This window comes from Terrapene carolina, unplaced genomic scaffold (genome assembly GCF_002925995.2).
Source record: "Terrapene carolina triunguis isolate 2854851 unplaced genomic scaffold, T_m_triunguis-2.0 Scaffold233, whole genome shotgun sequence".
NCBI classification, from domain to species: domain Eukaryota; kingdom Metazoa; phylum Chordata; order Testudines; family Emydidae; genus Terrapene; species Terrapene triunguis.
This window is the reverse complement of record NW_020664584.1, coordinates 12124280-12150754: the sequence shown is the minus strand read 5'-3', so window position 1 is coordinate 12150754 and position 26475 is coordinate 12124280. Positions and strand designations below refer to the sequence as shown.

Here is a 26475-nt window from a genome sequence, read left to right as displayed (position 1 = left end):
GCTGTGCGCTCCGGTGATACTGGTTGGGTGTGAGCAGTGCTGTGCACGCCGCATGACACTGGTTGAGTGTAAGCAGTGCTGTGCGCTCTGCATGACACTGGTTGAGTGTGAGCAGTGCTGTGCGCTCTGCGTGACACTGGTTCGGTGTAAGCAGTGCTGTGCGCTCTGGTGATACTGGTTGGGTGTGAGCAGTGCTGTGCGCGCCGCCTGACACTGGTTGGGTGTAAGCAGTGCTGTGCGCTCTGTGTGACACTGGTTGAGTGTGAGCAGTGCTGTGCACTCCGTATGATACTGTTGTGTGTAGGCAGTGCTGTGCGCTCTGCGTGACACTGGTTGGGTGTAAGCAGTGCTGTGCGTACCATGTGACACTGGTTGGGTGTAAGCAGTGCCATGGGCGCCGCGTGATCCTGGTTGGGTGTAAGCAGTGCTGTGGGCGCCGCGTGATACTGGTTGGGTGTGAGCAGTGCCGTGCACGCCGCGTGATACTGGTTGGGTGTGAGCAGTGCTGTGCGCTCCACGTCACACTGGTTGGGTGTGAGCAGTGCTCGTGTCATGACCCAGGCTGTGGAGAGTAACAGCAACACAGCCAGCTCTCAGCCACACTGCAGTGTTCCTGGTCCCTTCCTTGCACTGTGACCTGTGCAGGTGGCTCTGGACACTCTGCCAATGGGATCCCTGGCCCATGCCACGTACCTCATTGTAAAAGGGGCAGTTCGTTGACTTTTGTGTAGCCGTGTGCCTCTTCTCTTCTCCAACCTTCACCACCACAAAGGGGTCAATGTTCACCCCCACCAGCTTCTGGGCTTCAATGACATTGATCCCGATCTGTGGAAACATGGGAAAGGAATCCACTGACAGGTCCTTTCGGAGCAGCTGGGAGTGCCACCAATGAGAGGAAAGCTCGCCTGTTTCCTTCCTGCAGCCAGCTCTTCCAGAGACACAGCCTGCCCGTTAGCCCCCGGCCTTTCTCCGCTGCTTTTTAAAATGCCCTGTTGTTATTAGCATCTCTTCCCAGGTGATGGCACGCTCAGGAGGAGCGGGACAAATGGAAAATCAAAGACTTTACTACAATCCAAGTTACCTTTCCACTGATGTGTGGCAGAGCCTTTGCCCCCTAATATTCTAGACATTCACTAGAGTGTCCAGGCAAACACTGAAAAATAGCCAGCGGTTAGAGAAACCCAACATTTACAGCCTGAATGGGCACTCCCGCTGCAGCAGAGATTACACCCAGAGAGAGGCTGCATGGTCAAGCTGGCCTGGGAGTCAGGAATCTGCTACTGAGTGGCAGTAGGGCTCAGGCCAGCTGCGTAACCTCCTGGGATACAGCGGCATCTCCGTGTGTCTGTTTGCTCGTCCCTAAGATGGGAATGATAACACCTCCCAGGTGGGCAATGAGGGCCAGTTAATATCTGCACTGCAAAGAGCTACAGAAGCACTGTTACTGTTGTTGTTATTAGACTACAGGGCGCTGTTTAACAGCTGAGACAGCAAGAGGCTGATGGCTCTCCCCACACCGGGTTCGCAGTTTCTAATCTCCCTTAAACTCAGATCTCACTTTATGGCCCAGTAAGAATCCTGGCTCACATTGTTCAAACCAGTTCCATCCCATGCAGAGTGTTCACACAGCCTCTCAGCTGCCGCATGGAGGAACACCACCAGCAATGAAAGGAAAGATCAACACCCATCTGGGCCTGGCCAGTGGGGTTGGGAATGTAGGCGTTTAAGAGCTTATACAAGGAAAGGAGAGCTCTGCTGAGGCCAGTGTGTTATTAACGAGGAATAGGAAGCAGGGATGTGGCAAAGAGGAACCGCCAGACTGTTCCCTGGAGAGGGCGGAGGGGCCTGCCTGTCTGTTAGACATTGAAGGGAGACACTCGCCTGGCAGTTAGCTGCCCTGACTGTAGCAGACCTGGCTTGGGGCAGGGATCCAAGGGGAGGCACCTGACTTGCAGGAGGATTGTTTAGTACAATACCTGGAAGCTTTGTGCTCTAGGAGTGGCAAACAGGTCCCACTTGCAGAGGCGTCTGGAACGGCTGCAAGAGAAACAAACCAGCTGAGTGGGCCTCTGAGCAAAACCCTCCTTTAACTTACTTGGGCTGCAGCCTGCACATGTGCAGAAGGTTAGCTTCATTACCCACTGGCACTGATAACACAGTTATACCTACGGGGGAGCAGTAATGGCTGGAGACCAAGGGCCAATCAGCCAAGACGTGAGCAAGGGGAAAGGAAACTCCAAACACTCCTCCCAGACAGCCCAGCAATTCCAAGCAAACTCCCTCCATAGGTGGGTCAGCGAGGGTGAAGGCTCCATCAAGAGGCCACATTTCCCCAAGAGCCACCATCACATCCTGCTACTGGAGAGCAGAAACACCACAGCCTGGCTGCACACAAAGCCACAGGTTGCCAGAAGGGTAAACAAGGCTGGACTGAACCCCCAGGGCCCTGTGGGTAAGACTCAGCTCCTCTCAGTACCCCAGCACAGCAGGGATGGGCCCCTGGCCCAGCTGTGCGGACAGACCCACACCTTCACCAAGCAAAAGGCCCTGCAGAGCACTGGGGGAGGGAAGAGGAGCATGTGCCAGGTACCTCTTGACAGGGCTGAAGACGATGCCCAAGAACTCCATATCAGACTCATCATCATACTCCTCCTCCTCCTCGTCAGTCTCTAGGCCCTTCACCAGCTTCCTGCCCAGTGCCGTGGCCTTCTTATCCAGCTCATGAGCTCGCTTCACGTCAGCTGGCCTGGAAACACATACACACTTGTCAGCCTCGTGTGAGACTGCCCGGGCAAGAGCCGGGAGTAGACCAAGGAAGCACTGCTTCTCCGATCCCTGAGCACCTGCGCATTGCTCCGAGAGGGCATAGGCTACTTACTGCAGCTCCTCGAATCCAGTGTTGCGGATAATTAACTCAGAGCTGCAAGACACAGAAACACGAGTCAAAACAGCGAGCCCATTATTGCTATTCACCAAACACATGCTTCCGAGTCTGCTCTCGCTTTAACTGTTGTAAGGCCTTTGTTTTCATTGCAGAGATGGCACAGACGCTGCACAGCATCACTATCTGGCCATCTCCTTACCCCACACCCGCCACTGTAACCTCTGAGCTCCTCAGGTCAGAATTTCAGAGCAAGGACAGCCATGATAACTCCCCCTTCTGACTCCGCTGCACCCACACCACATTGCCAGTCGGTGCGCCATCTCGCACAGCCTCTGGGGATTGCCAGGACCAGTTCTTACTTACCCCTGTCTCCGCTGTAACCCTATGCACAGCTTCGTCCCTTCTCATTTTGACTAGTGCCTTTCCTACTTGCATGGTCTTCTGCAGGGCAGCACAGACCAGCCATCACTGGAGGGAGGTGCAGGCTATCCGCCCAGTGTTGGTAAAGACAAGGCTGCAGCTCTGTTGGATGCTGACACCTACCCCATGCCTGCCAAGTGGTTTGCAATCCCACGTCCTGGCGAGTAGTCTGGACTCCTGCACTGATCTTACTCACAGCTAAAACAGTTCCAACTGACCAGGCAATCTGTCTCAAACCATCCCACTAACACTGTAAAAAGCCACTGCAGACAGGCCCTAAGGGAACAAGGGTGGAAGTGCAGAAGTGGCCTGATTTTTAACTCTTCCATTATTGTCAGTACCTGTCTTTCATCTGGTAGACAAAATCCTCTTCAAGCCATGTACCCGCTGAGCCATCTGGAGGCTGGTAGCGCAAATCTAGCTCGATATAGATCTAGGAAGGGAAAGCCAACATGCATGAAGGGCACAGCAGCCAGAGACTGCCCACTGAGACACCAAAGGGAAGGAGAAAGGACATTACAAATAAGAAAGGAAAAGTGAAGAAAGCTGTCAAGGGCTTTCCTTCCTGGCTGGCCAGGGAACAGGCAGCCTAGCTGTGTAGAATCCCTATCTGACGCTTCAATAGACGATACTGTATTTGCCCAATCCCCCTTCCAGCCACAGCTCACTGCAGTTTCCCAAACCCAGGGACAAATGGAAGCGAAGCTAAGCTCAGTTTTCCACGTTTAAAATGCACCACTAGCAGCTTTCCCCCCTGGGCTTGGTGCACTGGCTTTGAGGGGTTGTGCAAACCGGGAAATGAGAGAGGGCTAATCTGGCTTTAGCCATTACTGTCTTTGCCTTCACTTGATGCAAAATAGGGTTGAAAATGTGCTAATAACCAAGTTAGCTAACCTGTTCTCAACCGCCACCTAGGGGAGGTGGATTTCACCAGCAATGCTGTTACGGAAACTTCACCTGCAGCTCCCGGAGGTCAAAAGAGGGGGCAGTGGGAGTGGGAGCAGGAGTGGGCATATGGCTACAATTTTCAGAAACAACCAGCAATTACTCAGTTTGGGGACATCCAGTCAGAGATACTGCAGCTCCTATGGGCTTCACTCAGCTGGGGCTCTCTACAGCTGACAGCTAAGAGAGATCTTCTGTCCACAAGTGAGAGAGAGAAGGAAAGTATGCTCAGGTGGTAGAGGCTAGAGCCCTGCGCGGGACTATTTTTTTAAATCCTGCTCCCATCCCGTCCCGCCCCACAATACCCATTCCCACCTGCTCCCTCATTGTTTTGTGCATTTTTATCCCACTACCACCTGCAAAACCTTAGTCCCCTCAAATCCTTCAAGAGAGACAGATTCCCCCATGGTACTAAAAAAAAAGGGGGGGAGGGTCAGTTAATACAGTAGTTTTCAACCAGGGATCCAGGGCCTGCGGGGGCTGTGAGCAGCTTTCAGGGGGTCCGCCAAGTAGGGCCAGCATTAGACTCACTGGGGCCCTCGGCAGAAAGCCGAAGTCCCGCTGCATGGGGCTGAAGCCCAGGACCTAACCTCATCACCCGGGGCTGAAGCTGAAGCCTGAGCAATGTGGCTTCATGGGGGCTCCTGTGGCATGGGGCCCCAGACAGTTGCCCTGTTTGCTACCCCCTAACACCGGCCTTGGCTTTTATATGAAGAAAACCAGTTGTGGGCCGTGGAGTTTTTATAGCATGTTAGGGGGGCCTCAGAAAGAAAAAGGTTGAGAACCCCTGAATTAATATATATATAAACCGAATTCAGACATAATTTTTACCACAAAAAAACCCCACATCTTGCTTAAGCCATGTAAAAAATATTTTAATTTCCTGTTATAATAGACATGAAATCTCTTTCTATCCTCCAGGAACTTATCTAGTTCTTTTTTTAACCCTGTTATAGACTTGGCCTTTGACCTTCACAATGTCCCCTGGTAAAGAGTTCCACAGGTTGACTGTGTGTTGTGTGAAGAAATATTTCCTTTTGTTTGTTTTAAACCTGCTGCCTATTAATGTCATTGGGTGACCTTTGGGTCTTGTGTTATGTAAAGGAGTAAATAACATTTCCTTATTTACTTTCTCCACATTGTTCATGATTTTATAGACCTCCGTCATATCCCCTAATTGTCTCTTTTCCAAGCTGAAAACTCACAGTCTTTTTACGCTCTCCTCATATGGAAGCTGTTCCATACCCCTAATCATTTTTGTTCCCCCTCACTGTTTTTTTTTTTTTCCAAATTGTAACATTTCTTTTTTGAGGTGGGGCAACCAGAACTTCAGGCAGTATTCAAGATGTGAGCGTACCATGTATTTATATAGTGGCCTGATAATATTTTCTGTCTTATTATCTATCCCTTTCCTAACAGTTCCCAACACTCTGTTAGCTTTTTTGACTGCTGCTGCACATTAAGTGGATGTTTTCAGAGAACTATCCGCAATGTCTCCAAGATCTCTTTCTTTAGTGATAACAGCTAATTTAGACCCCATCGTTTTATATGTATAGTTGGGATTAGGTTTTCCAATGTGCATTACTTAGCATTTATCAACGTTGAATTTCATTTGCCATTTTGTTGCCCAGAACCCAGTTTTGTGAGCTCCCTTTGTAGCTCTTCACAGTCTGCTTTCGACTTAACTCTCTTGAGTAATTTTGTATCATCTGCAAATTTTGGCAAAACAGCATTTACCCCTTTTTCCAGATCATTTATGAATATGCTGAATAGCACTGATCCCAATATAGATCCCTGGGGGACACCACTATTTACCTCTCTCCATTCTGAAAACTGACCATTTATTCCTACCCTTTGTTTCCTATCTTTTAACCAGTTAATGAGCCATGAGACGACCGACCCTCTCATCCCATTACAGCTTATTTTGCTTAAGAGCCTTTAGTGAGGGATCTTGTCAAAGGCTTTCTGAAAGCCTACGTATGCTATACCCTTGTCCACATGTTTGTTGACCCCCTCAAAGAATTCTAATAGATTGATGAGGCATGATTTCCCTTTGCAAAAGCCATGTTGACTCTTCCCCATAAATCGTGTTTATCTGTGTGTCTGATCATTCTGTTCTTTACTATAGTTTCAACCAATTTGCCTGGTACTGAAGTTAGGCTTACTGGCCTATAATTACCGGATCACCTCTGGAGCCTTTTTTAAAAGTTGGTGTCATGTTAGCTATCTTCCAGTCATCTGGTACAGAGGCTGATTTAAATGACAGGTTACATACCACCGTTATGCAATTTCATATTTGAGTTCCTACAGAATTCTTGGGTGAATATAATTTTGTTCCAAAACGTCCTCTAATGACACCTCAATCTGGGACAGTTCCTCAGATTTGTCACCTAAAAAGAATGACTGAAGTGTGGGGATCTTCCTCACATCCTCTGCAATGAAGACTGATGTAAAGAATTCATTTAGTTTCTCCACAATAGCCTTGTCTTCCTTGAGTGCTCCTTTAGTACCTTAATCGTCCAGTGGCCTCACTGGTTGTTTGGCAGGCTTCCTGCTTTTGATGTACTTCAAAAAAAACTTGCTGTTACATTTTGAGTCTTTGGCTAGTTGCTCTTCAAATTCTTTTTTGGCCTTCCTAATTATACTTTTTCACTTGACTTACCAGAATTTATGTTCCTTTCTATTTTCCTCAGCATGATTTAACTTCCAATTTTTACAGGATGTCTTTTTGATTCTAACCGCTTCTTTTAATTTGTTGGTTAGCCATGGTGACACTTTTTTAGTTCTTTTACTACATTTTTTTATTTTGAACTATACATTTAATTTGAACCTCTGTTATGGTGTTTTTTAAAAGTTTCCATGCAGCTTGCAGTCATTTCATCTTTGGGACTGCACCTTTTAATTTCCATTTGATTAACTTCCTCATTTTTGTGTAGTTCCCCTTTCTGAAATTAAATGCTACTGTGGTGGGTTTCTTTGGTGTCTCCCCCCCCCCCATAAGGGTGTTAAATTTAACTACATTATGGTCACTATTACCAAGCAGCCCAGGTATATTCCCCTCTTGGACCAAATCTTGTGCTGCATTTAGGACTAAATCAAGAATTGCCTCTCCTCTTGTGAGTTCCAGGACTAGCTGCTCCAAGTAGTCATTTATGGTGTCAAAAACTTTATGTCTGCAACTTATCCTGAAGTGACATATACCTAGTCAATATGGGGATTGTTGAAATCCACCAGTATTATTGACTAAGGTTAAGATTCTGTCTGCGGCAGCAGCCTATCCCTGAGCAGAGCCTGGGTCAGCTGACCCCCAGACTCAGCTATTTCCCCAACGCCAGAGCTGCAAGTTAGTCTGTGCAACCAGGAGCCCTCCTGCAGCCTCACTGTGAAGCAGACACTCTAGACTCCCAGCCTGCTCCAGATCCAGTTCCTGTCCCTGGCCTGATCCCTGTTCCAGCCTTGCCCATGTCCTACCCTGACCTTGCTCCAGGCCTGTTACTGACCCGCTCCGCCCTGCATCCACCTCCTGACCCCCAGCTCTGACCTTGGCCTGCATCTGGACTCTGGCTATGGTACTGATTTGGCTTGTCCACGGACTCTGACCACCCGGCTTCAACCTCTGTTCCAACCACCAGGCCTGACTGCCTGGCACCAGCGCCTGACACCAGGGAGAAAGGTGGAGAGTTGCTGGGATGTGAAACCCTTGCAAACTAGCAATGTCCAGTGTCTCACCGAGGATCCTCTTAAAGCTGTGAAATACACACCGGCTGTTAAAGAGCACATACCCTCTCAGACCACTTGGAGATCGTATCGAGCGGTATACGTAACACTATATCACAGGCTGCTGCTGGAACAATCAGCTTCAGAAAGTCACACAAGACACCTTGGCTTTCTGAAGAGGCCTTTGATAGATGGCGAAAAAGGCAGAAGTACACAAGCAGGGAGCTGTCTGAAAACGTAAACAGTTGAAAGGCATTTTCCAGGCCTTAGCACAACATGATGGGGAGATCTGCATCATTTCCCTGGCCGACAAAGCAGAGGATGGCCTGAAGTATAACGACCTGTCCTGTCTACAAAGCTATCGCACACCTGGCTGGCAGCCATAAACATCTTCTAACATCCTCATCGCAAAACCAGACAGCTCTCCCTACTCATCATCCGACAAGGACCTGGACAGATGGAAAACACATGATGAAAGCACACACCTGCCAGTGACTATCCAGAGCTAGAGGACCAGGCAAACCATACAGCAGCACACCCAGGATGATACTGATCCTCCGTCGCTCGAGGAAGTACAAAAGGCCATCCAAAAGTTATGGAATCGACATGTTGCTGGACCTGATAGTATTCCACCTGAGCTGCTCAAAAGTGCCTCGGAACCAGTGAGCACTGGCCTTCATCAACTGTTCTTAAAAGTGCGGGCATCAGACAGAGTGCCAGCAAAATGGAAAGATGGCATCATAGCATCCCTGTACAAGGGTACAGGATCTTGCACCGAATGTGGCAACTACCAGCCAATCTCATTGCTACAGTCCCCATAAAGGTCTTCACTCACGTCCTGCTTGGTAGGATGCAGCCACTCCCTGACAGACATCATCATCCACAGCAATCAAGTTTCACTGCTGGGCAGTTGATAATGGCTGCTGTTCTTAGCTTCCAGCTTCTGACTGCACCAAGAATTTAACTGCCCACTTCATGTGCCATATATCAACATCAAGCCTGCTTTTGATTTGGTCGACAGGTGAGAGCTTTGGCTTGCACTAAAAAGAGTTGGCATCCCAGATGTTCTGCTAAATCTGGCACGCAATTTTCACACCAGTCCCGGTGCAAGAGTGCGCTGCTCTCAACACAACCTCACATGTGGCAGGAATGTATTGTTGCCCCAGCACTATTAGGTTGAGCTATCGACTGGATATTAGGACGTGCCGCTCCACATGTCGGAATCAAGGTTAGTCAAGAAATGTTCACCAACTAAGGGTATGTCTACACTACCCGCCAGATCGGTGGGCAGCGATCGATCCAGCGGGGGTTGATTTATCGTATCTAGTCTAGACGTGATAAATCGATCACCAAGCACTTTCCCGTCGACTCCTGTACTCCACCACCGCGAGAGGCGCAGGCGGAGTCGATGGGGAAGCAGCAGCACTTGAGTCACCACGGTGAAGACACCACAGTAAGTTGATCTAAGTACGTCAACTTCAGCTACATTATTCACGTAGCTGAAGTTGCATAACTTAGATCGATCCCCCCTTCCTCCTCCCCCCCAGTGTACACCAGGCCTAAGACTATGCCGACAATGCTGTCTTGCACTGTGGAGAGTATTGACAAGTTCACCTACATAGGCTGCAAACAGAATTAAAGTGTTCACAGCAAACTGGACATCCTCCAACAAATAGGTCTTACCGCTTCTGCATGAAGTCCGTGTCACCTGTGGACGCAAAAAATGTCTCTGCACTGAGAGACAGTTCAAGATCTATCAAAGCTGGGTTCTGCCCGTACTGCTACATGGGTCAAAAACCTGAACCCTCGTAGAAGCAGACTTTGAGCTGCTAGATACATTCCATATGTGTCATCCACACCAAATTCTGAGCATAAAGTGGTTTGACTTTGTATGAAATGCCATAATCTTGCAGAGCTCTGGCCCTCCTCAGATCGCTCACTACATTCAAAAGTAACTTTGTATGCTCTTCGGCCAGGTCACCAGGAGTGACAAAAACATCCCAGCACACCATGCTCTCAAACTCTCCTCGAATGGCCATGCAGCCTGCTTTGGCACCAAGACCCTATTGGGTCAGAGATCGCCCTCAGGTTCTGAGAGCGCTGACATTTCCGGAGCAGGACCCTCTCCAAAGAAATGGAGGACCCATTCCCCACTGACAGCGCTGAGGAAAAGGTCACATAAGACCAATCTAGAGCACTCCAGATCTCAGGATGACTCTTCCACCTCCCCCAGGAAAAGTGTGGAAGAGTTGGTGCTGACACACAGATTGGCGCAGGTGCCTCTAACCCAGTGGTTCCCAAACTGGGGTTCGTGAACCCCTGGGGGTTCGCGAAATGTTACAGGGGGTTCTCGGGAAAAAATTCTCTAATGGCAGACAGAGCTGTCCCACGGGGCAGCATGGGGCCAGCAGCCCGGAGCCCCTGGACTTCCAAGAGCTAAGCAGATCAAAGCAAGCATCTCTATCACACTGAGGAGATTTAAACTTCAAGACTCCTTATAAGAAATAGAAAGGGAGGTGGATATTTTTTGCTGTTTTTAAAATTAAATAGGCAGCTAGTATTGTTTTTAACATTATTATGAAGAACAAGTTTAAGCTTTGTTGTAATGTGCGTTGTTTGCCTGGACTGCTCAAGACCTGAATGCTTGTGTAGGAGGAACTCTGAGTTGGCTTCTTAAATACCTTCATGCTGTTTCACATCTGATACTCCTTGAAGAAACATAGGAACCTTGTCTTATAACAGGCTTATTCAAAGTGATACAAGCTACGAAAGTGAGATCTTGGAAGAGTGTTGCCGTTTTCATAATGTAGTAAAAATACTGTAATAATAAATAATAATTAATAATAAATAGTGTGTAATAAGCATGTCATAAAAAAATTATATTTCCAAGATCACTGCTTTTATAATTTAAACTCAGGTAAAGGAGAAAATTCCTGGAAATATTCATTTTTAAGAGGGGGTTCGCGAGACACAACATTTTAGTGAAAGGTGTTCACAGATTGTTAAAGTTTGGGAACCACTGCTCTAACCCTTCCCTGCAGTGGTACCAAGTAGGGAGCTTAGAAACTCTGTACCATGACTCCGGTTCCAGCCTCTGGATATCCATGGAGACCAGTACCAAGGAGGGAGATGCCAGTACTGTTTCCACATCAGCAGCGTATCAGGCAGCTACAGACCTGCTCTGTCTTTCAGTCCTGACCTCTCCTTTGGTTTCACCTTACTTCAAAATTACTTGCTTACAAAATCAGAAATAGAAATACAAAAGTGTCACAGCACACTATCACTGAAAAATTGCTTACTTTCTCATTTTGTCTGTATGAAATCTTAGTTTGTACTGACTTTGCTAGTGCTTTTTATGTAGCTTATTGTAAACGTAGGAAAATATCTAGATGAGTTGATGTATCCCCTGGAAGACCTCTGTGTACCCCAGAGGTATGCGTACCCCTGGTTGAGAACCACTGATCTATAGCCCTGTCGACTGACTGAGCTGCTGAGCACTTGTTGGCACCACACCCCAATCTTCCCCTTTAACAGGCTGTGGAGGCAGGGCCAGTACCAGGATCAGTATGGGGGACCTCGGTACCGGGAACCTCTGCATCACTGCTGCAGTTGACACTGCAAAAGCTTCCGTGGCGACTTTCACTGGCCTCAGCGTCAGTACCGTCAGGCACTCCAGTGCTGCTACTCACTTTGGCACCGACACCGCTTCCGGCACCAGCATGCTCAGTACCAATGGTACTGCTTCCATCAGCAGTGCCACTTCCTGCCTCCTTCTGGCAATGGTGGAGTCAGAGCAGTGACTCGCTCCCTTTGGTCTCGCTCCGCCTTTATCTCTCGGATCCCGAGACTCCTCTGCGTCTGAGTCGGAGTCGTCATCTTCCTGCTCTCCATCACCTGACCAGCATCATGGGCCGTTGACGGACCGTTACAGGTACTAGAATTGGTGCATGTCTTGTGGTCAAGATGGAGGCCACTGGCCCAGCACCTACTGGCCACAAATACCTTATCCATGTCAGTGGCCTCCATGGATTCCCTGGGACACTCCTCAGTCCTGCAGGCCAGCCACCAGCAGTCCTCCCTGCGGAGCCTCCAGAGTCGTCCCGTCCAGGTCCATTAGCCCTGGAACAGGATCCAGCTCTGGCCCAGTTAAGGGCCTCGTCTTCATCTCCAGACAATGCTGGCTCTTCCTTCCCTTCGGCACTGGAGAATTTTAAGGCCTACCAAGATCTTTTGTGCAGTGTAGCTGCTTCCCTTGGAATCCAAGCAGAGTTCTTGCAAGATACCAACCAGAAATGAGTGGATATCCTTCAGCCATCCGCCCCAGGGAGAGTCGCCCTTCCTATCAGTGATACTCTCCTCGAAACAACTAAGGCCCTCTGGAGCGCACTGGCTTCAGAACTGCCTGCGGCTAAGCACATGCAGAAGCACTATTTCATTCCCACGCAGGGATTTGAGAGGTTTTATTCCCATCTGGCCCCAAATTCCCTAGTCGTAACTGCGATGAATAACATAACCCAGCAGGGCAGGGTCAAATCCACCTCCAAGGACAGGGACTTTAAATGATTGGACCTCATAGGCAGAAGATTTACACCTCCTCTTCCTTACAGATGCGAATTGCTAACCAGCAAGTCTCGCTGTCCCAGCACTATTTCATCACTTGCCGAGCTGTGTCAAAGTTCGCAGTCCAGCTGGCCAAGGCCTCCCAAGAAGAATTTCAGGCATTTGTCACTGAGGGCTGCTTGGTGGCTAGGGTATGTCTATACTACCCACCCGATCGGCTGGCCGCAATCGATCCAGCAGGGGTTGATTTATCGCGTCTAGTCTAGACACGATAAATCGACCCCCAAGCACTCTCCCGTCGACTCCTGTACTCCACCGCCGCCAGTGTAGACCAGGCCCTAAGATGTCCTTGCAGTCCACGCTACATGTCACGGGCACCTTGGCCACTGTGAGGACAGCTTCCTGGCTACACAATTCGCACATTGCCCCCGATGTCCAACAAGCCATTGAGGATTAGTCCTTCAATAGCCAAATGCTATTTTCAGACGAGATGCTGCACTTCTTCAGGGACTCCAGGGCTACCCTCTGATCCTGGGGGTGTGCACGCTGGCGGCATTCAACAGCAGTATCGTTCGCAGTGCACGTTTGCTCAGCCCTACCCTCATCTGAGGCAACGGGACGACCCAAGAAAGAGGGATAGAGCCCAAAGAAGAAAGCAGTCAGCTTCAGGGTTCGGACAGTCCACACACACGCCCCTGGTGCCCTCCAAGCGTCCATTTTGACTCCTTGGTCCAGAGCACTGTTCCAGTCGTTGCTCCTCCCAGTACCACAGTGGTGGGAAACTTGTGGCCCCGGGCGGCCCATCAAGGTAAACTGATTGCGGGCTGTGAGACATTTTGTGGACATTGACCGTCCACAGGTATGGTTCCCTGCAGCTACCTTTGGCTGGGAACAGCGAACCGCGGCCACTGGGAGCTGCGTGGGGCTGTGCCTGCGGACAGTCAACGCCCGCAAAATGTCTCGCGGCCCACAATCAGCTTACCCTGGTGGGCCGCATGCCATTCACCAGCTTTGCCTCAGTCTGTAGTCTCAGCCTGCCACAACAGTTTGGACGTGTCGAAGGCTCTTGGGCTACGTGTCTACTTGCCCGCAGGTGGTCCAGTTTGCAAGCTTGCGCTTTCGCCCCCTTCAAATATGGCTCAGGACGGTCTCATTCCATATCAACGAGCTGGAGCTTCGGGCCATCTCCAGAGCATGCTGCGCTTTTCAGGACCATATCAGAGACTCAGTGGTTCACATATTCACTGACAATACCACTGCGATGTACTATGTGATCAAACAAGGGGAGCACACTCCAGGTTGCTCCGCCTAGAGGCGAGCAGGCTGTGGCTGTTCTGTTTCGAGGAGAACATCACTCCGATAGCTGTTCACTTGCCCGGGGCTCAGAATCATCTCGCAGACCATCTCAGCAGGTATTTGCCCCTGAGTCATGACAATCTAGTTTGCCATACAGCAAGTGCAAGGAGAGATTGCCCACCTTTATGCAATAGGCCTTTCCCAAGTCCAGAGTAACTGTTTAGCACCGGCTGAGGGGACCTGCCAGTCAGGATTGAATGAAAAATGAAATGAGCTAATCTCAAGACATGTGAGCTTAACGTAGTTTTTAACTTCAGTGGGGGAAATCCTGCTCCTCTGCAGCACTGTGTGTTGTGGAGTGGCAGCTGGTGTTCCACAATTGGGTTTCCAATCTAAGTGCTATTTTACTCCACAACGCAACCACAATTGACCCAAAAAGTTATATCGGCCTCCAAATTGTTACGTTAGCCCTGGGACTGGGGTAGAATCTCCCTGCTAAGCTAGAAGTGAATTGGACAAGGGGTTCATGGATAATGGCTCCATAACACCATGTTAAATGCAGTTCCAGCAGTGTAACTTCTTTATTTTATCATTTGTAACAAAAAAAGCAGGAAGGAGGAGAGAGATCCAACCACTGGGGTCCTTCTCTGGGTCCCCTCCCTCAGATCCAGGGCCAGCCCCAAAACGTAGCTAACGAATGCAAAATTACAAATTGTGTTAACATTTTCCACTGTGGTGAGCTTAGTCCAGGATGCAGGGCCGGCGCAACCCATTAGGCAACCTAGGCAGTCACCTAGGGCACTACAATTTGGGGGGCGGCGACTGCGGCGGTATTTCGGCGGCGGGACCAAAGCTGGCGGCGCTCCTGCCAGGATGCCCAAAGGCTGCTGGGAAGCTGAGATTCCACGTAGTATGGAGGCTCAGTGGGGGCCACCACCACACCCCTGAGCCTGAGGCTTGCTGGGGGCTCAGCCCACCCTGGAGCCGTAGAAGCCAACACTGATCCCCATAAGCCTTAGCAGGCTACTTAGTCCCCAGGGAACCATTCTGGATGCTCCCAATGTGCCAACACATCTGGCAGGCAGACAGGCAGAGAGATGTGCTTCAAAGAACTTCCCAGTGCCTGCCTCTGCTGCCGCCTCATCATTCTATATTTGCTCCCACACTCCAACGCATTTGTGATACCTCCCAGCTTCTCCCCAGCCACTTCTCTGATTGGGCTGCCCACATTCCAGACTCCCAGTCGCTAAACAATACCTTGCTAACACCTTGGCAGCGTTCCCAGCTCGAAACTGACACATTCATAAACCCTCTCTGTGTTTGCTTTGTAATTGCTCCTGTTTCTAATTCACCTTCCGTCTAGTACCTTTGAGGCCCCCTGTCTCCCAGAACACATGGTCTGTCTCAGTCAGACCCAGAATGAAAATGGACAGAATTCCCACTTTTCTAATTCTTTCAATCAAAATAATTTTCTATTACAATTTTGTACCCGTTTCTATTTTTAAAAACGAACAGCCAGTCCTCAGCTGGCATAAACTGGTGTTGACTTACATCAGATGAGGGGCTGGCCTCTGGCCTTGGATTCAGTGACATCCTCATCTCCACACAGCTCTGCCTCTCTCTCCTTAACTCAGATCCCAGTCCTCTGACCTGCTTGGCCAGGCTGTCAAGTAAGAGCTCATAACCCTGGGCTATGGTTCAGCTTTAAGCAAATTCAAGGATTTACACACACTCGGGCCTATTTAGTATCAACTAATATAATAGATTGTCAGTGTGAAAACTAATGAGCCTCAAAAAAGCCACATGTCAGCAAGAGCAACAGGAAATGCCTGGGATGACCTCAGTTCAGATCATAAAGGACAGCACGGTAGAGTAGCCTCTAGCAACGTCTCATTACAACTGTTATTTGGTGCACATTCACACAGAAAAACGTCCTAGTCAATAGGCTTGGAAAAGACTCCACAAGGCCATATCAAGCCCAGCATTCTGCAGGACTTCTCACTACCTCATTCCCAATAACGTCTTGTCTAAACTGTTCTTGATCTCTGACAGGATGAGGCCTTAACCAAGTTACACAGAGTTGCTGGATATTTCTGATATGAGGAAATCAGAGTATGGGAGAGCAGGAAAAACTTGAACAAGTCAGACATTTGCTGGCTGTGCACCTGGGACCCTTCTGGTGTCCTGGTGCTCTCTCCTTTGGTGCTTTCCATCTAACCAATGCTACAGTAACCACATGCCTTACCCCAGTGATGCTGTGGTTCTTGTCAACGAGGGCCTCTCTGAGGGTCAGGCGTCCAGATGTCACTAGGTGCTGAAGGCTGATGACTAAGGTACCAAGCAGTCTACAACAAAACAACAATCAGAGAGGAAATATTCTGTTATGGTTTCAGTCTCAGCTAGTTATCAGACCAGAGAAGGTAGCTCACGGCACAGTCTCCACCCTGATAACTCACATCATGGCTGTGTATATAATATTGCCAAAGTATTTCCTGCAGGTCTGTTACTATATAGGCCTGTTTGTTAGCCTGAGATAGAATTTTGGGTTTGACTTTTGATACTCTTATATCTTATACTAATATGTGTGAACAAAGAACAAAGATACTGTGGGCTTGTCTTCACTACCCGCCTCTCGGGGATTGATTTATCGCGTCTCATCGGGACGCGATAATCGATCCCCGAATCGATGCGCGTACTCCACCAGCCCAGGTAGGAGTAAGCACCCTCGACGGAGGAGCCGCGGTGGTCGATTTACCGCCGTCCTCACAGTGGGGTGAGTCGGATCAGATACGTCGAATTCAGCTACGCTATTCCCGTAGCTGAATTTGCGTATCTGAAATCGATTCCCGCCCCGTAGTGTAAACGTAGCCTAAGTGTTACATCTGCTCACAAGCAGATGGGGTGAAAAGAGATAAGATAAAGACATTACAGGGATGTTGTGATTATCTCAGAACCAAACATTACGAAACGAGGAACTGTAGCTGTTAAGGCCAGATGGGACCGCCACGATCTAGTCTGACCTCCGGCACAGCACAGGCCTGAGAACTTCCCCCAGAGGTTCCTGCAGCAGTCTAATGCCTTGTGGTTGAGCTAGAGCAGATTTTTTAAAAAAACCCTCCAATCTGAAGGTGACAGAGAATCCATCACATACTGGGTCGGCTGTTCCAGTGGCTAATTACCCTTGCTGGTGAACACTTGTGCCTTATTTCTAGCCTGAATTTATCTAGCTTCAGCTTCCAGACACTGGATCTTGTTATGCCTTTTTCTTCTAGATTAAAGAGCTCCCTGATATCAGAAATCTTCTCTCTTTGCAGATACTTAGAGATCATGATCACACCGTCTCTTAACCTTCTCTTCCTAAGTCTCTCACTGGAAGGCAGATTTTCCAGGCCTCAGGTTATTCTTGTAGCTCTTTTCTGAGCCCTTTCCAATGTGTCCACATTATTTTTGAACAGCAGAACTGTGGCAGGATCCAGTAATGGTCTCGCCAAAAACGTTGTCAATAGAGGGCATTACCACCTCCCTGATCCTACTCAATATTCTCCATCTTATACAGCCAAGGATCGCATTTGCCCTTTTAGTTACAGCATCTCATGGGGACTCATGTTCTGTTAATTATCCACCATGATCCCTAAGTCCTTTTCAGAGTCACTGCCTTCCAGATAGTCCCCCATCCTGTAAGCATGACCTATGTTCTTTGCTCCTAGATGTATGATCTTATATTTGGCTGATTTATAAACTGCATGTTGTTTGAATGAGCCCAGGTTACCAAGCAATCCAGATTAGTCCATATAACTGATCTGCCCCCATTATTACATACCCCACTCTGCCAGTATTTGTGTCATCTGCCAATTTTACCAGCAATGATTTTATGTTTTCTTCCTGATCATAAAGATAGTCAATAGCATTGGGCCAAGAACAAGACCCCTCTAGAAACCCCTCCAGGAGATGATTCCCTATTTACAATTGCATTTTAAAATCTATCAGTTAGTCAATTATTAACCCATTCAATATGTGCTACATTGATTTTGTACCATGTTAAGTTTTTAATCAGATCGTTGTGCGGTACTAAGCCCAGCACCTTACAGAAGTCGAGGTATATGACATCGCCAGGGTGCCTCTCTCAACCAAACCGGCAATCTCAGAAAAAAAAATCAAGTTTGTTTGACAAGACCTATGTTCCCTAAAACATACACATGCTCACTGGCGTTATGTTCTCATTCTTTCCGTCTTTCCTGATTGCATCCCATATCAGGTTTTGCATGATTTTGCCCGGGCTCAATGTCAGGTGAACCAGCCTCTAGTTACCCAGGTCATCCAGTTTATCCTTATGCCTACAAGAACCTACCTGTTACTGAAAACTTTACTGCAGTTGTAAACTTTAACTAGCAGCATCTCTTCCATAATGAGCTTCCCATAATGTGGCCAGCGAAAGAGCTAAAAACAAACACAAACATACAGTGAATTTTCAGAGTTTCTGCAGCACCTCACAGCCACAGGGGATCCCCACTAATTCTCAATTTGTCCCCATTCCCTAGGGCCTAGGGTTATTTTCCTCCTAACACTCACCCTCTAGTGAGAGATTCTGTAATAAACCCCTGGATGAGTGAGAACATACACCCCATTGGCTTCACCGCCACAAGATTTTCTTTGGGGCAGAGCCTGAGATGCTCCCGGGACTCGAGCTGTTTGCCTCGTCTAGGACATGGAGACCCCGTGTGTTCCAAGTGAGAGCTGGGACACCCACTGCCTTCCCCCCCTCACCCTTCCACTGGGCGTGAGGCCTGTCAAAGGACAGCTAGTGGGGGGCGGGGCTACAAAATAAAATTAACAACATTGCTAAAATAGAAATTGCAAAATAAGCCCAACTCCATCCAGCAGCCAAGAGCAGAAAAGGAGAGGTGAGCCAATTGGAGGACGAGCCCGGGCACCTGGCCCCCAGCACTGCCCCAGGGCCCTGCAGCGCTAGGCATGGGCCAGGGGGGCAGAGGAGGGAGCCTGACTATTCTGGGCATGGGACATTCTCCCTGTTTAGGTCTCAAGTCTCCTGTTCCCATGGTTTTGCTGGAGATCTAGTTGGAAGACGCAGGGAAGTGAACCGGGACTTCTTTAGCCTTATTGGAAAGGGCTGGGTGCTGAGTGCTGAACAGAGCTTTCCTTCACACTGTTTATTCAGGCTCTTGAATTAAACAGGCAATAACAAAACCAAATTCAGTTCAAAGTGTTTCAAATATTAGGCCTAAAGCTCCCTCTCTCTCCACCGCTTAGCTGTGCTTGCTTAGTGTCTCGGATTTCATAAGCCTTCCAGCTCTCAGTCAGCCCTGGAGTCTACCAGGGGGTGAGACCTGAATTCCCAATGTAAAAACAAGCAGAATCCCCCTTTGGCTGAAACTCCCCCCCTTTAAACCCTAAAACAGGGTGTGCACCCATTTCCCCACCTCCCCTTGTCGGTCACCGTCACCCCGAACGTGCCCCAGGTCCCAGCAGTGACACTTCTGGGACTCAGCCCTGGGCAGGGCTTTCTGGCCACTCCTGTCTATATTTAGCATTACTCCCTTCCGCATTTTCAGTTTCTTGATAACAAACACTGGAGAGGTGGGAGGGAAGTAATGTTCAGTACAAACAGGAGCAGCCAGAAAGCCCTGCCAAGGGACTCCAGCTGTACGAGAACGTGGCCCAGGCCCCCGGGGGCTTTCCCCCTAAGTGCTACAGCGCAGCGCTGTGCTGGGCATGAGAGGGCAGCCCACACAGACAGGGCACGGCAGGCTGTTCCCCAGCCTGGGGCCGGCTGCCCTGTGCGCCCTGCTTCCCTCTGTGGGCCCCCAGGGCAATGCGCAGCTTCTAAAGCAGCAGGTTTCCTGCCACCCTCTGACGCTCTGGGGCCAGCTGGACTCCCCAGCCCGGGCAGGAGGCTGCGTTGCACCACTCCCCACACCTGACAGCCAGATTCGGGGCGCTCTCGCCGGGGAGCCTCAGCTTCCCGCAGAACCAGGGAAATGGGGAGTCGCTCTCACCATGAACAGGCCAACTCATGCGCTCAGCGAGCCTGCTCCAGCCACAGACTGAAAAGGCTCGCTGGGCCCATCCCTACTAGAAGTGTAGGGGCAGAGCCGGCACCCCGCCTCCAGGCACCCCTCGCAGCACAGAGACCTGGGTGAGGAGAGGGTGGAGCACCGGGGGCCAGAGCCACCTCTGTGATCCCAGCTCTCCGGGCACTAGGCAGGTGGGTGTGAAACAACCCCCAAGAAAGGGAGAACCTGACCCTAAGGAGCCAGGCACCTTGGGCTGCCCCTGCCAAGGGCAGCTGTGCGGCCTGTAACATCCATGGACCTCACCTGCCGTTTCCCCTCCTCCTGACAACCCTCGCTCCCCATGCCCACCCCCCAGCCATCCCTTCCCCCCCAGCCACCCCTTGCTCCCCATCTCCTCCCCCCCGGCCACCCCTCACTCCCCATCCCCCCCCCAAGACACCCCTCACTCTCCATCTCCTCCCCCTGGCCACCCCTCACTCCCCATCCCACCCAGACACCCCTCGCTCCCCATCTCCTCCCCCCCGGCCACCCCTCACTCCCCATCCCCCCCAGACACCCCTTGTTCCCCATCTCCTCCCCCCCAGCCACCCCTCACTCCCCATCCCCCCAGACACCCCTCACTCCCCATCTCCTCCCCCCCAGCCATCCCTCACAATTAACCAGCCCCGCAGCCCAAGCCCCAAGAGCTGAAGCCAGCCAACAGGGTCAGCTGCAGGCGCCTTATTGCAGTGTAGACAGAACCTACAAGGCCTAACTACCTATGAAAATCTGGCCCTTGGGTACTAGAAACCCTGTGCTTATCGAAGTCAGCGGGTGCTTCCCTCCATGCCTTCCTCCAAGAGTCACCATGTCAGCGTTAATGACCGTGCTGTGAACCTGCAGGGAGGAGGACACGTTCCTTCCTTCAGACCCCTCCAACGGCCCAGTGAGACAGCAACACCCCTCAGACAGTCCCCCTTGCTTCAGCTTGCAAGTAGCACTGGTCTCTGGGGGTGCGTCTGCCGGGGGACACAGCAGCCGGGCTGGCAGGGCTGGAGCTGGCGCGTTGCGGCTCTGGCACAGGCTCAGGCTGACCCCCTGAATTCAAACCACCCGACCCCACGCTCGGGTGGGCTGGAGAGCCTGAGCAGCCACGGGGGCCACAACAGCCACACTGCTGGGTGTAGCAGGCTAGCCCAGGGCTAGAGTCATCAGGGGACTCAGCCACAGGAGAGTCAGGCTCAAGTGCTGCTCCACACCCCAAGGAAGAGCTCGGTGTAGTTCAAAACCTTGTCTGTCTCACCAACAGGAGTCGGCCCAATCGATTTTTGTATTACCTCCCTCTCCCCTTTAACTCTCTGATATCCTGCGACCAACACAGCATGCCCCAAATCGGGCCCAGTAAGGACTCAAACCTACGTCTCCCACATCCCAGGTGGGTGGCCAAACCCGGTGGGCTGTTGGCTACACCCACAGCTGTGTTTTGTGCCAAGCCCAATCCAGGAGCCATGCTCTGAGCACATCCACCAGATCAGCCCAGCAGGCAGACGGGCACTGGAATCCCACCTGGGCTCAGACATGAGCTAGGACGCTAGTTAGCTATGGGGCAGTATCAGACTTGCACATGTCACCGGGGGAAGTGCAGCCATCTCAGCAATTCGAGGTGCCTAAAGGGCGAGGCAGCAGCTGACCAGGCACTTAAAGAGGCAGTTAGGCACTGAAATCCTCTTTGTGAATCCAGCCCTAGCTCCCTCAGACTTCCCTGGCATGAATCATTCTTCCCCGCCACATGAGGCCAGAGAAAGAATGCCCCCCTCCCCCGAGACTGCTGGGGAGGCCAGATTAAGCTATGCTTTGACATAATCACTGGGCTACGTTTTCCCAGACTTCCGGAGGAGCTGGAGTAACAAGGTTAATATTTAACAGCTTTGCTTTTCGATTTCAATTTCTTTATGTTGAATTCCTAGAACGAACCTTCCATGGTTAGTCTGTTGTGGACAATCCTGACTGACGCCCTGTCCACTGGCTGAAGGGAGGTATTGAGGGTGTGTCATTGCTGGTCATGGACAGAGTAAGCAAAATAACCATCACAGAATCTTAAGCAGGGAACAAATCCCCTCTCCCTGAGTCATGCCTGCCAGACCAGGAGTCTGAGGGTGAGTCTAAACTGCAATGAAACATCTCAGCTAGCCTGTATCAGCTGACACGGGCTCACGGGGCTTGGGCTACCGGGCTGTAAAACTGCAGTGTAGACAACTAGGCTCAGGCTGTAGACCAGGCTCTGGGACTCCACGAGAGGGGACGGAGTTCTATGAAAAGTGCAACAAATGGTTGGGCATATCAGCCAGGCACAGCTAGCCTACAGCTCAACCACTGGGAGTTTATGGAAGGGCAGGTCACCTCCAACAACCCTCTGCTCACAGGCAAGCTGCCAGTGTTCAGTCCAGTGGCGACAGTTCTATTCTGTTTTCCAGAACTAACGCAAAGGCACACGCCTCCCTACTGTCTGTATACTTCACTTTCCTCCTGGGGGAATTCTGTGTCCCGCATGCACACAGAATGCATGTCCCCCACAGATTTCTTTGCTTCCCTGCAGGAAAATGGCTTTCTAACAGGGAAGCAAAGAGAAGCCACAAGAGCAGTCATGCTCCCCTCCCCAACAGCGTAGACATGGCGTTTCAGGCACTTGGAGCAGCCAGTGGAGAGGTAAATCACCATGGTGGGAGGAAGGCTGGGGATGCCTTGGCCAGTGGCTCCCACCCTGCACTGGGCTCAGCTGCTAGTCCTGGCTCGGCTGGGGAGGATGGGACTGCCTCTTCCCCTGCAAGGGGCAGCTGGGCTCAGGACAGACCTACCCCAGAAACTTCCCAGGGCTGCAGGAAGCTCTGCAGCCCCCCCCCCACACACACACACTTCCTGCCCCCATTGCTCCTCAGCCACAGGGGGAGGGGTAATGATATTGGGAGCTGCTCAGACCCCTCTGCCAACCCTCACCCCCCTGCACCCAGAAACTCTCACCAAGCCCCACCCCCTGCATCCAGACCCCTGCCAATCCCTTCCCCCCTGCATCTGGACCTCCACCCCTGCACTGAAACCCTCACCCCGATGAGTCTCACCCCCCTACACCTGGACCACCCCAACAAGCCCCCGCAACTCGACCCTTATTCCACTGAGCCACAACATAGCTGCACCTGAACCCCCACCCCATCAAGCCCCACTCCCCCAGTACCCAGACCTCCCCGCCAAGCCCCATTCTACCCTCACTCAGACACCGCTGCTGACCACAACCACCTTCACCTGCATCCTCCTGCAGAGTCCCCCACATTGCCCCTGCATCTGGAACCACTCAATGAGCCCCTGTGCATCCAGATCCCCCCCACACACAGACCCCCCACTGAGCTGCCCACACCCCATACAGAACCCTCTCACCCCACACCTGGATCTCCCCACACTAAGCCCCTCCATGCTTGGATCCTGTCAGGCAGAACCTACTTGCCCCACACCTGGTGCATCTGGCACAGAGGGACAGGGCCCTGGGGTATTTCTGGGGCAGGCCTGGCCCTTGCGCTGTGTCAGGGTCGGATGCAGCCTCACCACCGAGTCCCTGTCCCGGGGGAGGAAGAGGGGGGGAGATGCAGGGTGATCTCCCACCTCTGTGCAGACAGTGGGCTGTGCTCCCCACTGCCATGCTGGAGCCTCCACATTTATTTATTGACAGATAAAATTTGCAGAATTTTAAAATATTGTGCACAGAAATTTATTTTTTTGGCACAGAATTCCCTCAGGAGAATTCACTTCCTGGCCGAGACTCTTGTGTAGTTCTGCTATGCTCCTTCAACCAGCGGCAGTGGTCCACCCCAGAAGTGGGGGGTGAACTGATTTCTCTATTTATAGCTTCTAAGTGACTTGGGATCTTTTCTCTGGAAACGCCATTGTTCTAGATCAGCAGCTGGGCTGGTGCTGAGGTTGAGAAGCTGCACCTCTTTGCCAAGCCCACAACATTCTTTTATGTCTGGTCATTTTCTTTTACAAAAATCCTTTGAATGATAACTGACACCCCCACCCCCGCAACCCCATCTCCACCCTGCTCCAGGACTCCCCAGGCCTGAGGTTGCAATGAGGGGCCTAAGGACTGACTGGAGCTGAACCCTTCTCAGCCATTTGCTTCATTTCAGAGCCCCAAGACAGCAGGACTGAGTCAGGCTTCTTATGGATCTAGCTCATCTGGTCACCCAAGAACAGCCCTCAGGGCGAGCCTGGGCAGGGCTTCACCCAGGATGTGAAGAGACAGCGCAGCCCAGCCCCACTCACTGCAAACACTTGCTGTCCCATGCTCCCTTACCTCTCCGAAGACAGCTTCCTGGCCACAGCGAACCTTCTTCGTCTTCTGAGTAAACCCTGGGGAACAACACACACAGAATGTTAAGACAATGGTCAGACGCAGGGTTTCCTCCTCCTGGTTCTGGGCCCTGACTGCCAGGAAAGACAAAATCTGCCAGCTGGGAGGCCAGAACATCTAGCTATGCCAAATCTATGGCTAATTCATTAAGGGCCCAATGCTGGACGTTGGGGTGCTCAGCACATCTCAGGACTGGGTCTCGTTCATTTCAGCTTTCCCAGGCTGCAGCAAGTGGGTACTGGCTAGTGTGTGGGGACCCAGGGACTCTGCTGGAGCTGCAGCTCCCCTCCTCCATCTCCCAGCAAAGGGAACCATGGCAGATTCGTTACTAGGGGTGTTTCCCTGCCATCACCTCCCTTCAGAACTAAGCTGATCCTGATCACTCCCACCTGGTCCCTGGGCCCCCGCAGCCCATATTAAGTGAGCTTCCCCAATGGTGCTGCTGTGCAGGAAAGCCCATAGATGAGACACAGGATCCATTGGCTCCCCCGGTGCAACAGGAGTCCATTATGATTAAAAGGTTTCCAAATGGCTCTGGGTTGCTGTGCGGTGCTGTGCTCAGACACTGCAGTGCCCAGGCCTACAGAACTGCCTGCAGAGAGAGAGGGCGAATGCTGGGACTGGCACAAGATGGGCTGCAGAGAACAAGCCATGAGGCACAGGCAGGGCTTCAATTGGCCTGGAGCGGTTTGGAGTGGAGCTCCAGTAAATATTTTCAAATCCGCAGGGCAGAAGCCCCGAGCTCCAGCACCCCCCGTAGGCCAGACGCCCTCAGCCCCAGGGCTGCAGGAAATACTGTATGAGAATTTAAGCGCTGGGCACAGGACTTGTCTGCGCTAATGAAGTCAATGTAAGTTAAGTCGGTGTACAGCCACCGCAGTAATTACAGTGGTACTTCACGTCCCCATTACCCTCCTTCTTTTCCATCCTTGCCAGGAGCTTTCACCGACTGAAGTGGGGCATTGTGGGGCACTGACAGCTGGAGCCCTGGGGCTGACAGCCTCAGCTATAGGCACGGGGCTCACATCTGCCGCCCCCCCCAGCTGTCAGGCAGGTGCAGGCTCACAGCTGGCCTCCCTTCCCCAGCCCTGTGCTAGCAGTCTGAGCTGTGAGCCAGCATGGGCTCATTTCACAGCAGTGAGCCTACCAGCAGTGAAATTGACATTCTTTTGTCAGTTTCATAGCTGCTGTTATTTCACATCAGGGCTCTGGCTCCGGCTGCCAGCCTGTAGGGGGCTCACAGCTGGAGCCCCCTGCCCACCTCAGGGCTGACTGCCAACAGCCAGTGGAAGTAATGCAGTGTCTATACTGATACTGTGTTGCCCTAACCACATCAACCATAGTGCTGTGCCTCTCACGATAGGTCGGTGTAGTGGGGGCCTTAGGTCGGCAGAGGCAGCATTGAGGTGTGGACACTGACGTAAGCAGCCTTATGTCGACCTAACTCTGCAGTAGGGCAGAGGGATACAGCCTGCTGGAAGGGGGAAGAAAGGGGGGGCTGAGGCAGGGAGATGAGACCGGCTGGGAGAGGGAAGAAAGGGGGGCTGCGGCAGGGAGATGAGACCTGCTGGGAAAGGGGGCAAGGCTGTAAGGGGATGAGACCTGCTGGGGGAAGGGTGCAGGCTGCTGTCAGCGACACGCCCTGCCAGGGAAGTGGATACGGGCTGTTGCAGGGAGATGGGGTGCTGGCTCCTCTCCTCTCTGGCTGAACCACTGCCAGGGGCTGTACAGCGCCGAAGCCAGTTGGGAGAAAACAGCACAATCTGCAGAATCTCTCACCCCGAGCCCAGCAGCGCCAAAACTAACGCTGAGTTCAAGGCGCTGCCACGGAACAGAAAAGAAGCAAGATCCCTGCCCAAAGCCCCAGCCATGGTGCAAAGGGCCCCTCACCAAACCCCGGGCTGCTGACGCTCAGCGGCAGGTGGGATTGAGACCCAGAGCAGTGAGGAGACAGCCTGGGAGCACGAGGCTCTGGGAGAGGAGAGAGGGAACCAGGCAGTGCAGCACCCTGGGCAGGGGGCAGAAGATAGAAACTGGCCTGTCCCCGTCATAGACCTCTGCACATCGGCTCCCAACCCCACTGCACACTGGCTCCCGGGGGCCTCCCCCCCGCACGGACCAACATCCCCCCATCCTCCCCCCGCACACCGGACACCCCACTGGCTACCAACTCCCCCTGCGCACCGGCACCCAGCCCCCCCGGCTACCAACCCCCCCCCCCCGCGTCCTGGCACCCAGCCCCC

At 51.5% G+C, this 26475-nt stretch overlaps 1 protein-coding gene across 1 annotated transcript in view; it reads right to left on the bottom strand.

Moving 5' to 3' along the window:
* LOC112110981 (fer-1-like protein 4) overlaps window positions 1–18241 on the bottom strand; it is a 98862-nt gene extending 80621 nt beyond the window's left edge. The window contains exons 1-7 of the mRNA XM_029912610.1: window positions 18171–18241; window positions 16068–16167; window positions 3646–3737; window positions 2879–2920; window positions 2591–2746; window positions 1977–2037; window positions 694–825 (exon numbers count right to left, since the gene is read on the bottom strand). Coding sequence (XP_029768470.1) covers window positions 694–825; window positions 1977–2037; window positions 2591–2746; window positions 2879–2920; window positions 3646–3737; window positions 16068–16167; window positions 18171–18226 — 639 coding nt within the window. The 5' untranslated portion in view covers window positions 18227–18241. The remainder of the gene's footprint in view (window positions 1–693; window positions 826–1976; window positions 2038–2590; window positions 2747–2878; window positions 2921–3645; window positions 3738–16067; window positions 16168–18170) is intronic.
* Window positions 18242–26475: the final 8234 nt, after the last annotated feature.